The sequence below is a fragment of the Pelmatolapia mariae genome, linkage group LG3_W (assembly GCF_036321145.2).
Source record: "Pelmatolapia mariae isolate MD_Pm_ZW linkage group LG3_W, Pm_UMD_F_2, whole genome shotgun sequence".
Taxonomy (NCBI): domain Eukaryota; kingdom Metazoa; phylum Chordata; class Actinopteri; order Cichliformes; family Cichlidae; genus Pelmatolapia; species Pelmatolapia mariae.
This window is the reverse complement of record NC_086229.1, coordinates 37,523,442-37,538,326: the sequence shown is the minus strand read 5'-3', so window position 1 is coordinate 37,538,326 and position 14,885 is coordinate 37,523,442. Positions and strand designations below refer to the sequence as shown.

Below are 14,885 nucleotides of genomic sequence, written 5' to 3'. Positions count from 1 at the left end.
AGGACAAAAAGTTTTCAAACTCGTCCAGGTCTTAAACCTCATGTGTGTTCTTCCTAATAGCAGTAAATGGATAAAAATAAGGCTTTTATGAAAACACTGAATAAAAATTGCTGCCTTTAAAAAGACTAAATGTACAGTTCAGTATTGAATACTACATAAAATAAACTACATATAAAGTGTGTCTGAATGGCAGAGATGCAGAAATATGTGCATGTAGCACAGAGCCACGGCTCAGTGTCTGAATGAGTCTCACAGACCTGAATGTGCTGTTGAAGCCATTTATAATTATAACGTAATTCTTTACTCGTTTGATCTGCTCCTTACCACAAGCGACCAGACGTAGAAGGTTTTGGACTTTTAACTATATTTTCTTAAGTTTTACAACTTTTCTGACTGTTAAAAACCTCGTTATGGCCATTCATGCTATACAAAGTAATTAGACATGTGTGGTATCTACAGAAATGTCAGAATCTCAGCTGAAAGTTCACAAAACCATCTCAACAACCACCAAACAGCTAAAACAGCAAATGAACAGACCCCACAAAAAAGATGTAAACACAAATCCCCCTGATCATCTGTTTTTTTAAACATGAAGCGTAGTTTTGGACGTTCATTTACTGCTGGTTCAGTGAATTTTGGTTGGACAGTGATGAAACCTGCAGTCTCAGAATCTGTGAGAAGTCTGCTTTCAGCACACACAGCATTGTTGTGTTGTGTACTGTGGATTGACCTCTGCAAACTCATCACTGTTTTCACCATCATGTTTCTACTTAGACAATAACAAAGGAAGCAGTTCCCAGGAACTACTTCCTGTATTGTTAACATAAGAGTATGTTGCCCTTCAAAACACCTCCACTTCTCCTCTTATTAGAGGACTGCCTTATTATTAATCTGCTAATTCTGTCAGTTGATGAAAGAAAAATGCTTGATCTCACCTGAGAGTTTCCAGTGTACAGTGTGGACTCTTCAGTCCTTCAGACAGAAGCTTCACGCCTGAATCCTTCAGGTTAATGTTACTCAGGTCCAGCTCTCTCAGATTAGAGGTCTGAGAGCTGAGAGCTGAGGCCAGAGCTTCACAGCTTCTCTCTGACAGGTCACAGTGACACAGTCTGAAAAATAACAGATAAACAATTACAAAAATAAAACACTGATGTTGAAGTGTAATGAGATACTATTATTTTTTAGCAATATTTAATCTTGTTTTTGTCAGGAAACTGAGCACTTATGCAGAGCAACATGTGGAGAGAATCAGAGGAGAAGAAGTGAAGAGAGAACAGCAGTAAAACAACACTGAATTGTTCAGTGTGCTTTTGATATCAACACAATGTGTCAAATTTCTTTATTTTGTATTTGTTTTAGTAGAATTGATGATTATCCCTTAGATAACAACCACAAGCCAGGACTAAATTGGTAACAGTTACACACAGAAATATTTCAGAAATGTGGACAATTTGTGCTCGAATGTATTCAGTATTGAACAAACTGAGTACAGATGATCACTTAATATTTTTGAAATTTTATTTGAGTTGTTCCCACCTGATTTATGTTAACTAGAATAAACATTTAAAAACTAAAGCTATGATCACATATTTACTTACAGAGCTTTGTTGGAGGCTTTGACCACTGGCAGCAGCCTCAGAAGAGCCTTTTTAAAGGCTCATGTTCTCACTTAGATCATTTATTTCTACTTACATTTCTTTCTGGGAAAATGGGGATTACTTTGAAAAAGGGACGTATTTTCCCCAATAAGCAGCCCTGGATTAGTAAATATCTCAAACATCTTCTCAGTCAGAAGAAACTGTCTTGTTATGAGGGAGAGAAGAAAAAGACTGAGGCACAGAAACTTGTCGAAAGAGAGATAAAGCAGCTAAAATCAGGTCTAAAAGTAAAGCAGAGGATGAGCTGAATAAAGGACACTCAAGGCTGGCTTGGAAAGGAATGAAGTCCATGGTGGGGATGCAGAACAAGGACAAAGATGAATGTGATGCTGAGTCAGCAGAAGACTTGGACTCTTTTAATTCCAGCTTTGATATCATTGATTTCAATGAAGAGCTTTGTGATTTTAGGAAAGGGCTGGTAGCTCTGAGAGTCCCACTGATGAGGTGTTTTTGAAGGTTCGCAGTCATCGAAAGAGCTTAGAAAAAAGGCATCTGGACTTCTTTAAGTTTCTTGAAGACGTTTCACCTCTCATCCAAGAAGTTTCTTTATTTCTAGGGTGTGAAAATGAGTGTAGGTCACAATCAGCAAAGGTTTTGGGTGAGCTCATTGTGAAACCCAGCCCCACCCTATCATGTGATTTCTTGAGGTTAACCTCTGTACAAAGAGACTTCAGCCATATGAGTGAATGAGAGCACACACAGGACACTCTGATGTCTGAATGTGTGTGATTCAGTGAAAAAGAGGATTGTAATGGATATACTGTGCCTGACAGAGTTTAAAGAGAAAAGTGTTTGGATTAACCCTTTAAGACCCACCAAAGAACCAAGTCCACTAGAGCTTATCTTTATATTTTCACATACTGTAGTGCCATTTTTGGGAGCATTTCAAGTTGCTATACATCAATACAACCATTATAGCCCAAATTTTAATAATATGTATGCTTTAAGTCCATAGTAACTACATAAATTGCAAAAAAGTGCAATAAACTACAAAAAAATTGAAAATAATTTTTGTTTGTGTTTTATATATATTTCTAGTTAGAGAAATTTAAGAGGTTTATCCCTCTAAATTGTAAATACAAAAAAGTTGCAAAAAATAGTTTACAACAACAGGACATTTATTTGTCTTCATAGTTTTATTTTTGAAATACACCAATTTCTATATACTGCAGAAAAAATGGAAATAAATATTATAATCCAAATTTGCAAAATAAGCATATGCATCAAAATAAACTATTTCCAGCAGTGCAGTTTGAGTTCTAAGCATCCCAGAAACGATACAGAAAGTCATTAAGTAAAAAATAACTTTTAAAAACACCAGTATAGGCTTATACGGCCCTGGAGGTAAAAAAAAAAAAAAAAAAAAAAAACAACAACAAAAAACCCCTACATTTTCCACAAAAATGACATCACTTCCGGTTTCGGGCAGGTAATGGCAGACATGCGATAGTTCGCACTGACGTCTACGCCAACGTAGGAAGTGTTACGAAGAGCTGATCGGATCGGCAAAGCGTGTTTCTGGAAGATTATTATGTTTTTGTTGCTACAAGTGCTTTTTGGGGCGATGGGGTGATCGTGGCTCAAGAATTGTGAGTTCGCCTTGTAATCGGAAGGTTGCCGGTTCGAGCCCCAGCTTGGACAGTCTTGGTCGTTGTGTCCTTGGGCAAGACACTTCACCCGTTGCCTGCTGGTGGTGGTCAGAGGGCCCGATGGCGCCAGTGCCCGGAAGCCTCGCCTCTGTCAGTGCGCCCCAGGGTGGCTGTGGCTACATGTAGCTGCCATCACCAGTGTGTGAATGACTGTAAATGTAAAGCGCTTTGGGATCCTTAGGGACTAGTAAAGCGCAATACAAATACAGGCATTTTACCATTTTTATGCAATTTTTGCAAAACCATATGTGGAAGGAAACCATGACCTAGGACAAGCTGCAAAAAATATGCAAAAAAAAAAATAAAAAATACTGCGCTAGCTTACGTGGTTCCGGTTCTACAGAGATTAAAAATAGTTACGCAAAATGGAGCGTGCCCGCTCCGACCGGTCTTAAAGGGTTAAAACGGATTATGCTAAAGTGAACGTGCTAGTTTCAAGGTTTGCCCTGTGGATTATAACTTTAAGAAGATGTGACATTTATCAAGGAATCCTGCTCTCCGGATTATTTCCATGAACACTGAGCTGGAACACATGTACAGTGCTGGAAGTGCCCATCTCACCACCAACCTCTCTGTGCACATTCACTTTTTAACCCTTTGTGAAACAATAAAGGTTTAAATCTGATTATAATTCTATGTTAGTGCAAACACCTCTAATAGGTTGGTTTGGTCTTTCCAAGTGATAACTTCCCTTGGAGTCTGCGGTCCAGGCTTCTCAAACCATCCTAGTTTAACAAGCACTACAATCTAGAGGAGAGCTTCACTAACAGGTGTGACTGATAAGATCTGACCTGCAAGGATATTCATGTTTATGTGTATTAGGACAAGGAGGGAAGACATGGACATCAAATCTGTCAGGCTGCCTGAGTCCGCTCATCCATATCAGCTCAGAACTCTGCATTATCTACTGAGTCAGACTCAGAGGATCAGGGATCAGAAGTTCTACAAAGAGTAGAACAAGACTTCCTGTATAGAGGTGTCTGTGGGCCTAATGATTCAAAGTGTCAGCACAACTTTCACATCATCATGTTTTAGCACAACTAAAACATGGTGACTGACCTCAGAGTTTCAAGTCCACATCCCAGACTCTCCAGGAAACCACACAGCTGTTTCACTCCTGAATCGTGCAGGTTCTTGTTGTAGCTCAGGTCCAGCTCTATCAGATGGGAGGGGTTGGACTTCAGCGCTACTGCCAGATAATCACAGCTGATCTCTGACAAACCACAGCTCCTCAATCTGTATAAAGAATGAAAGATGTAAGTTTATTAGACAAAGTGTGAGCTTGAAATCATTCAGTGTTTCACAATCTGTTCAGAGCTGAAGAAGGTTCAGAATGTAGAAGTTTAGAAAACATGAAACATAAAAACATGAAACGTTATCACTTTTTACTGTGTGAAATAAAAAAAAACTGAAGAAGAAATATCAGTGTCTAAAACAAAACAAACTCCCAGTTCACGAGGCTGAAAGTGGGACTGTGGTGAAGGCTCTACACTAAAGCTGAATAAAAAAAGCAGAAGTTTGAAGCTGAAACTGTGAAGCTGTGAGTGAAAGAGCTCCAGCATCTGTCATGTTACATGAAACGTTCTTATTTCCTCACTGATGAAAGCGTCATGCTTTGATTTCCTGCTGCTTTCACTGAGTCACACTGTGAAACTGTGCTGAGCCACAGCTGAACCAGCATCCCTGTTCAGCAGACACTTAAAGCGCTTGGCTGCTTCCATTGAACCCTCTGCACAGAGGTTCAGTTTCCTCTTCAGGTCCCAAAGTGCAGAACAACAAGGTTTCAAACAGCTTTGTTCCAGCAGCATCAGCCACAGAAATGCAGAGAAAATTCTTTGGACCTCTTGGTTGTGTTGTATGATGCTGTGTTGGCATATCTGGTGTCTGTGTTGCTTTGTGAGGATGGATCACCCATCTGCTGCAGCCCCAGATAAACAGAGCTGGACCTGAACCTGGTAGCTTCACTTAGAAGACACTTGTGACGGGAACGTGTGAGAAGTTTTGTGCAGACAAGTGTGGATTAGGGATGCACCGATCCCGATACTGGTATCGGGTATCGGGGCCGATACTGTAAAATGTGTGCGTACTCGTACTCGTAAAAGTTAACCGATACCATGAACCGATCCTTATGTAGCCCGGATGGGAATTTGGGAGTAGATAATCATAATTCCCATGGACTTGAACGCCACATAAGGTGTTCACAGTCCACAGAAGAGAACGGCATGGAGAGATGCACGAGGTTAGCTGAACCAAAGTGAGAGACTCGGCTAGTTTTACTGAGGTTAACTTGCACAAAAGAGTGTGTGACTAGAAAGCTGACCGTGTGAGAGGTTCGCAACAGAGTGTGGGTGAAGTGACTTTTTGTTTCAACGGTCGCACCACCGTCCGTGGAAAACTGTGTTTCCAGCCATGACCGCCGAGGCTAAAGGCTAGCCCGGACTGCTTGGCTGCGCCACGGAGGCAGCTGCTATGGACTGTCGGAGAGCTGGACAGTGACTGGCTAACGCGCTGTAGCAGAGACAGCATCGGGTCCGCAGGGAGTGGATTTAGTGTGGGACTGGTGAATGGCGACCTACCGAGCAACGGAACTGTAAGTCAGACTTTTGTGCTCTTACTGGGGAGAAGAGGATTTTTCTCCATCGTCCGGCGTGAGCAGCAAACAGGCCTGCAACAAGTGTGAATGTGAGTGTGTGTGGGGCCCATGTGTGAATATTGTATGTTTAGTGGATTTATATAACGTGTTTTGGAGTGTATATTAGTGAGTCACTTACCAAAAGGTGATAACATAAGTTGGGTTGTTTAATATAATTTGAAAGGGAATTATTTCATTTATACAGTGTATTTCATTTGGTTAAGGTATTGGAATATCAATATCATAAAAAAAGGGATGTGTTGTACAGTATTTGTCTCTGCCCTTACGTTCAGTAAACGTTTCGTTTGTGTTAAAGAGTTGTGTGGGGTCGTTTCTTTACTACCGGTTAAGTTTAACTTGTGTGTGGTAGAAGTATCGGTTTTTGTACTCGGTATCGGCAAGTACTCAGATCCAAGTATCGGTGTCGGATCGGTTTGAACAAATTGGTATCGTTGCATCCCTAGTGTGGATTTACAGTCTGGGACGAGCTCTACACAGTCTTTGTGGAGATCCACATTCTGCATACTGCCTGTGAGAAGCTGCAGACATTTCTCCTCCAAATCCACTGAGCAGCTGCTCGTGGTGTATTAGCTTCATGTGTGCGTGTTAGCATGAAGCCTCGGTCACACTCTGCTGTGGACACGGTCACAGCTGGACGCGTGATGGACGAGTCGTCCTTCCTGTTAAACTTCTTTGAGGTGAGCTTGAAGCTGCTGCTTGGGGCGCATGCACAGCTGGTTATTGTACTGGAAATGTTCTGCAGACGAGTCCACGCGCTCACAACAAAGCTCAGTGTGGACGACGCTGTGCTCGCTCCAATGCTGATTGGTTAGAAAGTGGGCGGGAACAGGAAGAGAGCAACAGCAGTGTTCAGCACGAACATGGAGGATCAAAGAAGAAGAACATGAGAAGCTCAGATGGAAGCTGCAGTGGACACTTTTCATTGTTTTAACACTTGCTTTCACTTCAGCTTCACCAACATCAGCACAAGCAGAGCAGCCCACTGACTGCGTGGCCGTGACGGCGCCCCCTGGTGATAGTAAACCACTACAACATGTAGACGGCCATCTGCTGCTCATCTCTTTGCCACCATCACAGGAGCTCTTTATCCTGTTCTACACTCTCATTGGTTCTTTGTCTGCTTGATTTTATAACATTAGTCATTGTGATTGTTCAAAGATCAGCTGTGACTAAATGTAGCTCCTACAGCAGTGATGGTAATAACTACTGAAGCTAATCCAGTATCAAAGCTCAGGAACCAGCAGCTCCCACCTCGTTTTCTTTGAACAACTATTTTTAGCTGCTGTGCTTTTGTGTTTCTGCAGACCTCAGACATCCTGCTGCTCTGGAGAACTGAAGCTCTAAAGGGTTCAGCCTTTATCTCCAAGAAACAAAGCTGATCAAGGTGACCCAGCAGGTCAGCTGATCTGTGGACAGCACCAACGTCTTTAACTAAGTGTGAGAGCTGAGCAGTCTTTGGAAGCCTGTCTGATAGTCTCAGAGCAGGATTTGGATCATTATTTTGCTTTTCTTCTATTATTATGTTTAGTTTCTGCTTTACAGATATTCTCTGAGATGTTCTCTGAAATGTTTCCCACTGTTGGACAAACTTTCACAGTTTCTTCATAAAGGAGATCTCCTGTGGAGTCCATCTGTGATAATATGTAAAACACTGAATTATGATTCATATCTGAATGTACTGACTGTTAATTATTGATGAGAACATAATCAGTAAATATAAAGATGTTTGAGTTTGGCTTTGATGAATCAGAATAAAAGTAATAAAATAATGATTTTAGAGACAGGCCTAACTCAGGCCAGCTGACAGCCTGTGTACAAACAGACTTCAGCCATATGAGAGTGAGTGTGAGTGAATGAGAGCACACACAGGACACTCTGATCTCTGAATGTGTGTGACTCAGTGAAAAAGAGGATTGTACCCGATATACTGTGACTGACAAACAAAGTTTCAAAGAGAAAGGTGTAGGGATGGGTATCGTTTAGGTTTTATCCGATACCGGTGCCAAATTGGTAGTTTTGAAACGGTGCCGGTGCTTAAACGGTGCTCGAACCGGTGCTTAAAGAATGGAGAACACAAACTTTGTCCAAAAGCCTCTCATGTTTTAATTTTTAGCGGTGTCTTTTTTTCTGCAAAATGATAAGAACCGTACCAACATATAAGCATCATCTGTGCAAAGATTTATGTTTTTAAAGTGAAACAGTGAAAAATTACAGCGCTGTCAATACATGAATATCCAGACGTTGTACAAAAATGTCCAATTCTGGCACACAGTTGGACACCACGCCAGTTAATTTTTTTAGGTATTTAAGAGCAGAAATTAATTAATTTTATTAACATGCCTAAAATGCTTTTTTTTTTTTTTTTTTTAAATGCGTTTTTAAAGAATTAACCACACATTTACATGGTAATGGGCCTTTCCTGCATGGAGTGCTTAATTGGCCTCTGGCCCTTTAAACTCTGAGGGGCTGTAACTTTGGTTTCTTTTGGTCACTTTGTATGATTGACACCTCTTTTTAATTGTTTGAGCCAATAGAGTCACAGTAACGATGCCACGTTCACGTTACTTCAACCAATCAGATGTTCCAAGGCCAAAACCCACGTGGGCCCAGATTTACTGCATGTGACGTCTGTCCAGTCACGTGTCTATAGGTGCGTCTAAAATGGAGGTTGTTGACGGAAAACGGCTCTGATGTGACTAGGTAGGCATGGTAACCGCTGTTAATCACGTGGCTACCGGCTACCGGCGAAAATAACGGAGGAAATCTCGACGGTAAGCCAATTTCTGTCTTAGCGCATTTGCGCCGCTGTGTGTTTTTGTGGTCTTCTTTTGCGGCTCATTCAGTGAATTTTGGTCAGAGCGTGGTGAAACTTGGTGTTTGGAATTGGTGATAGCTCTGGAAGATAACCAGCCTTTCTTTAGCCGGTTACATGAAGTCTGGAGAATTTCTGGTTCGCCTTGTTTGTTTAGCGGACTTGTGCGCATTTACATAACTGCTCGTTTAATCATGGCTTGTTTTCGTTGAGTTTGGTGGTTGTAGAAATGGTTTGTATGACATTTTAGTTGAGATTCAGAGGTTTCTGTTGATACCACACATGTCTGGACTTATATTTCTCACCCCGTGTTATAACCGATTAAACGTGATCTCCTCCTTTTTGCTCGCGGTACCGGGGGTGTGGGGCTTAAAGCACTTGTTGCAGGCTGCTGAGTTTGCATCTTTTGCTGTGAAGTACAGCCAGACTTTTGACCGCTTCACCTTGGGCATTTTTAATCTGTAGCTCTGCTCTAAAAGAACGTACGTACCTGGGCCCGCCTACTATCCTTGTAAAGGTAAAATGATTGGCTAGAATCCAAAGTGTATGACATGTCATGAAAAAAAAAAGCACCGAAATAAAGCACCGAAATTTGCGCTGCTTTTCGGTCTGGTTACTACCGTTTATGTCAGAACCAATACCGGTACCCAAAGTGTTTGGATTAAAATGGATTATGCTAAAGTTAATGTGCTAATGAAATCTGAACTGACTGAAATGTGAAGTGAAGATTATTCAGATGTGAAAGAGAGAGAGGGGGTGATAATAAGGTGGGGCTGGAGATCAAACACCTGATTGGTTGACTAGATATCAGCTCAGAACTCTGCATTATCTACTGAGTCAGACTCAGAGGATCAGGGATCAGAAGTTCTACAAAGAGTAGAACCAGACTTCCTGTATAGAGGTGTCTGTGGGCCTAATGATTCAAAGTGTCAGCACAACTTTCACATCATATTCATCTCAGCAAAACTAAAACATGGTGACTGACCTCAGAGTTTCAAGTCCACATCCCGGACTCTCCAGGAAACCACACAGCTGTTTCACTCCTGAATCTTGTAGCTTGTTCCAGCTCAGGTCCAGCTCTATCAGATGGGAGGGGTTGGACTTCAGCGCTGCTGCCAGATAATCACAGCTGATCTCTGACAAACCACAGTCCCTCAATCTGTATAAAGAATGAAAGATGTAAGTTATTAGACAAAGTGTGAGCTTGAAATCATTCAGTGTTTCACAATCTGTTCAGAGCTGAAGAAGGTTCAGAATGTAGAAGTTTAGAAAACATGAAACATAAAAACATGAAACGTTATCACTTTTTACTGTGTGAAATAAAAAAAAACTGAAGAAGAAATATCAGTGTCTAAAACAAAACAAACTCCCAGTTCAGGAGGCTGACAGTGGGACTGTGGTGAAGGCTCTACACTAAAGCTGAACAAAAAAAGCAGAAGTTTGAAGCTGAAACTGTGAAGCTGTGAGTGAAAGAGCTCCAGCATCTGTCATGTTACATGAAACGTTCTTATTTCCTCACTGATGAAAGCGTCATGCTTTGATTTCCTGCTGCTTTCACTGAGTCACACTGTGAAACTGTGCTGAGCCACAGCTGAACCAGCATCCCTGTTCAGCAGACACTTAAAGCGCTTGGCTGCTTCCATTGAACCCTCTGCACAGAGGTTCAGTTTCCTCTTCAGGTCCCAAAGTGCAGAACAACAAGGTTTCAAACAGCTTTGTTCCAGCAGCATCAGCCACAGAAATGCAGAGAAAATTCTTTGGACCTCTTGGTTGTGTTGTATGATGCTGTGTTTGCATATCTGATGTCTGTGTTGCTTTATGAGGATGGATCACCCATCTGCTGCAGCCCCAGATAAACAGAGCTGGACCTGAACCTGGTAGCTTCACTTAGAAGACACTTGTGACGGGAACGTGTGAGAAGTTTTGTGCAGACAAGTGTGGATTTACAGTCTGGGATGAGGTTTCCACAGTCTTTGTGGAGATCCACTTTCTGCATACTGCCTGTGAGAAGCTGCAGACATTTCTCCTCCAAATCCACTGAGCAGCTGCTCGTGGTGTATTAGCATCATGTGTGCGTGTTAGCATGAAGCCTCGGTGACACTCTGCTGTGGACACGGTCACAGCTGGACGCATGATGGACGAGTCGTCCTTCCTGTTAAACTTCTTTGAGGTGAGCTTGAAGCTGCTGCTTGGGGCGCATGCACAGCTGGTTATTGTACTGGAAATGTTCTGCAGACGAGTCCACGCGCTCACAACAAAGCTCAGTGTGGACGACGCTGTGCACGCTCCAATGCTGATTGGTTAGAAAGTTGGCGGGAACAGGAAGAGAGCGACAGCAGCGTTCAGCACGAACATGGAGGATCAAAGAAGAAGAACATGAGAAGCTCAGATGGAAGCTGCAGTGGACACTTTTCATTGTTTTAACAGTTGCTTTCACTTCAGCTTCACCAACATCAGCACAAGCAGAGCAGCCCACTGACTGCGTGGCTGTGACGGCGCCCCCTGGTGATAGTAAACCACTACAACATGTAGACGGCCATCTGCTGCTCATTTCTTTGCCACCATCACAGGAGCTCTTTATCCTGTTCTACACTCTCATTGGTTCTTTGTGTGCTTGATTTTATAACATTAGTCATTGTGATTGTTCAAAGATCAGCTGTGACTAAATGTAGCTCCTACAGCAGTGATGGTAATAACTACTGAAGCTAATCCAGTATCAAAGCTCAGGAATCAGCAGCTCCCACCTCGTTTTCTTTGAACAACTATTTTTAGCTGCTGTGCTTTTGTGTTTCTGCAGACCTCAGACATCCTGCTGCTCTGCAGAACTGAAGCTCTAAAGGGTTCAGCCTTTATCTCCAAGAAACAAAGCTGATCAAGGTGACCCAGCAGGTCAGCTGATCTGTGGACAGCACCAACGTCTTTAACTAAGTGTGAGAGCTGAGCAGTCTTTGGAAGCCTGTCTGATAGTCTCAGAGCAGGATTTGGATCATTATTTTGCTTTTCTTCTATTATTATGTTTAGTTTCTGCTTTACAGATATTCTCTGAGATGTTCTCTGAAAAGTTTCCCACTGTTGGACAAACGTTCACAGTTTCTTCATAAAGGAGATCTCCTGTGGAGTCCATCTGTGATAATATGTAAAACACTGAATTATGATTCATATCTGAATGTACTGACTGTTAATTATTGATGAGAACATAATCAGTAAATATAAAGATGTTTGAGTTTGGCTTTGATGAATCAGAATAAAAGTAATAAAATAATGATTTTAGAGACAGGCCTAACTCGGGCCAGCTGACAGCCTGTGTACAAACAGCCTTCAGTCATATGAGAGTGAGTGTGAGTGAATGAAAGCACACACAGGACACTCTGATCTCTGAATGTGTGTGACTCAGTGAAAAAGAGGATTGTACCCGATATACTGTGACTGACAAACAAAGTTTCAAAGAGAAAGGTGTTTGGATTAAAATGGATTATGCTAAAGTTAATGTGCTAATGAAATCTGAACTGAGTGAAATGTGAAGTGAAGATTATTCAGATGTGAAAGAGAGAGAGGGGGTGATAATAAGGTGGGGCTGAAGATCAGTGAAGGGCATGTAAACACCTGATTGGCTGAGTAGATATCAGATCGACAGTTTCCCAGTTTGCCCTGTGGATTATAACTTTAAGAAGATGTGACATTCATCAAGGAATCCTGCTCTCCAGATTATTTCCATGAACACTGAGCTGGAACACATCTACAGTGCTGGAAGTGCCCATCTCACCACCAACCTCTCTGTGCACATTCACTTTTTAACCCTTTGTGAAACAATAAAGGTTTAAATCTGAGTATTATTCTATGTTAGTGCAAACACCTCTAATAGGTTGGTTTGGTCTTTCCAAGTCATATCTTCCCTTGGAGTCTGCGGTCCAGGCTCCTAAAATCATCCTAGTTTAACAAGCACTACAATCTAGAGGAGAGCTGCACTAACAGGTGTGACTGATAAGATCTGACCTGCAAGGATACTCAGGTTTCTCCAAAAGTTGATTCTGTTCATCTGGATGTAGTGTTTTGTGGGAGAAAAATTTTGTCATTGATCAAAGTGACTTCTTCAGTGTCAGCTGACTGCAGGTGTTAAAGGAAATTTGTATTCTTCTATTACTGTCTGTACTCTTATAGTGTTTAGCTTCATTTAAACTTAGTGTGTGTGTGTGACATTAGGTAGTAGAAAATCTTCAAGGCCACATCCTGATATGGCCAACGAACTCACCGAACTCACATATCTTCAGTCTCCATATAGGGAGTTGTTTTCATACTTTGTATGCTCCGCCTAAGAATATGATACAAGCTGTTTGCCTATATAATAAAGAACAAACTGATGCCTCGGCGCGAATCCTCCGTGACACGTCTTGTACACGTTGCTGTGTGGAGACTGTGTCGGGGCATCGCCCATGTACATGCGAACAGCGCTGAGTCTGTGTTTCTTGCCTCCTGAGTTTTCTCTCAACAGCAGGTTTCAATCTTATAAACAGCACATTTGCATAATGACTGAAACCAGCCCACTGAAGGAACAATGGGCTGGGAGGTCAGTTCCTTAATCTTAATTATGCAAATTCTCATGACCATTGATCAACAACCACTGACCAGATACTCATGTTTATGTGTATCAGGACAAGCAGGGAAGACCTGGACATCAACTCTGTCAGGCTGCCTGAGTCCGCTCACCCACATCAGCTCAGAACTCTGCATTATCTACTGAGAAAGACTCAGAGGATCAGGGATCAGAAGTTCTACAAAGAGTAGAACCAGACTTCCTGTATAGAGGTGTCTGTGGGCCTAATGATTCAAAGTGTCAGCACAACTTTCACGTCATATTCACAACTAAAACATGGTGACTGACCTCAGAGTTTCAAATCGACAGCGTGGATTCTCCAGAAGAACACACAGCTGCTTCACTCCTGGATCCTGCAGGTTGTTGTAGGTTCCACTCAGGTCCAGCACTCTGGGATACGAGGGGTTGGACTTCAGCGCTGCTGCCAGATAATCACAGCTGATCTCTGATAAACCACAGTCCCTCAATCTGTATAAAGAATGAAAGATGTAAGTTTATTAGACAAAGTGTGAGCTTGAAATCATTCAGTGTTTCATCATCTGTTCAGAGCTGAAGAAGGTTCAGAATGTAGAAGTTTAGAAAATGGAAACTCCAAACAGCTGAAGCCAACAGGAAGCAGCTTCAAACAAACACAACAAGAGAAAAAACTCTGAATGTTTCACATTAAAGTCATACATTTATCATAAAAACAGGAAAAAGTCGTGTTTTTCCTTCAAGGAACCACATGGCTTCACCTTTAAAGGTGAAGTGTGAAAGAAATGGACATTTGAAGTCCAACACCTTTTTCCAGTCACATTATTAAAGCAGACAAACTACAAGCTCATTTTCATTGCAACAAGTCATCTTCTGACCCTTTATTATTATGTTATTATTCAATATTTATGGAGGATGTTTTTAAATTAGGCTCAAATATGTGACAGACATTTCATCCCATGTCAGTTTGGCCTCATCCTGGGCCGGATTATCCAACACACACTCTGACCACCGGCCCAGGGGCCACAAACAGCTGGGCTCCATCCAAGAGACAGGAAACAAAACCAACACCATAATAAAGAGCACCATGTGATCTTCTTATATTTTAGCTCTTCAAGCCAAACATAGTAAAAACATGAGCATACATATGTTTTCTGATAAAATGATGTGACAGGTAGAACAGAGTAAAGTGGTGGTGTTACAGCCTTTCTCGCCTCTGCTGCCGAGGCTGTTAGTCTCTCCCAAACTCAGCTACAGGACTTCCACATGAATTAAAGCAGAAGAACTGACTTTACAAATGAAAGAGGAAGATGAGAAGAAGAGGAGAGGGAGGCCACCCTGACCATCACTCCAGCTGAAAACATCACACTTCCATTAAAGTTGGTGAGAAAATGTTGAGCAGGATGAGCTGCTGGCTAATCTGGAGGCTGTAGCAGCAGCTCACAGTCACAGTGGATTTCCACTCATGACAAAGCTCTGGCTGCTTCATTTCTCATCTCATATCAAAGACTTTAAGGCTTCAGTGAAGCTGGACTGTGATGCTTCCTTT

General features: G+C 41.9%; 1 protein-coding gene across 1 annotated transcript in view; it reads right to left on the bottom strand.

The window, feature by feature from the left end:
• Positions 1-484: 484 nt before the first annotated feature.
• The window catches only part of LOC134622492 (NLR family CARD domain-containing protein 3-like), a 46,902-nt gene continuing 32,501 nt past the window's right edge, over positions 485-14,885 (bottom strand). Inside the window, exons 3-6 of the mRNA XM_065470162.1 lie at positions 9,758-9,931; positions 4,367-4,513; positions 936-1,109; positions 485-515 (exon numbers count right to left, since the gene is read on the bottom strand). Of these exons, the coding sequence (XP_065326234.1) occupies positions 485-515; positions 936-1,109; positions 4,367-4,513; positions 9,758-9,931 (526 nt within the window). The remainder of the gene's footprint in view (positions 516-935; positions 1,110-4,366; positions 4,514-9,757; positions 9,932-14,885) is intronic.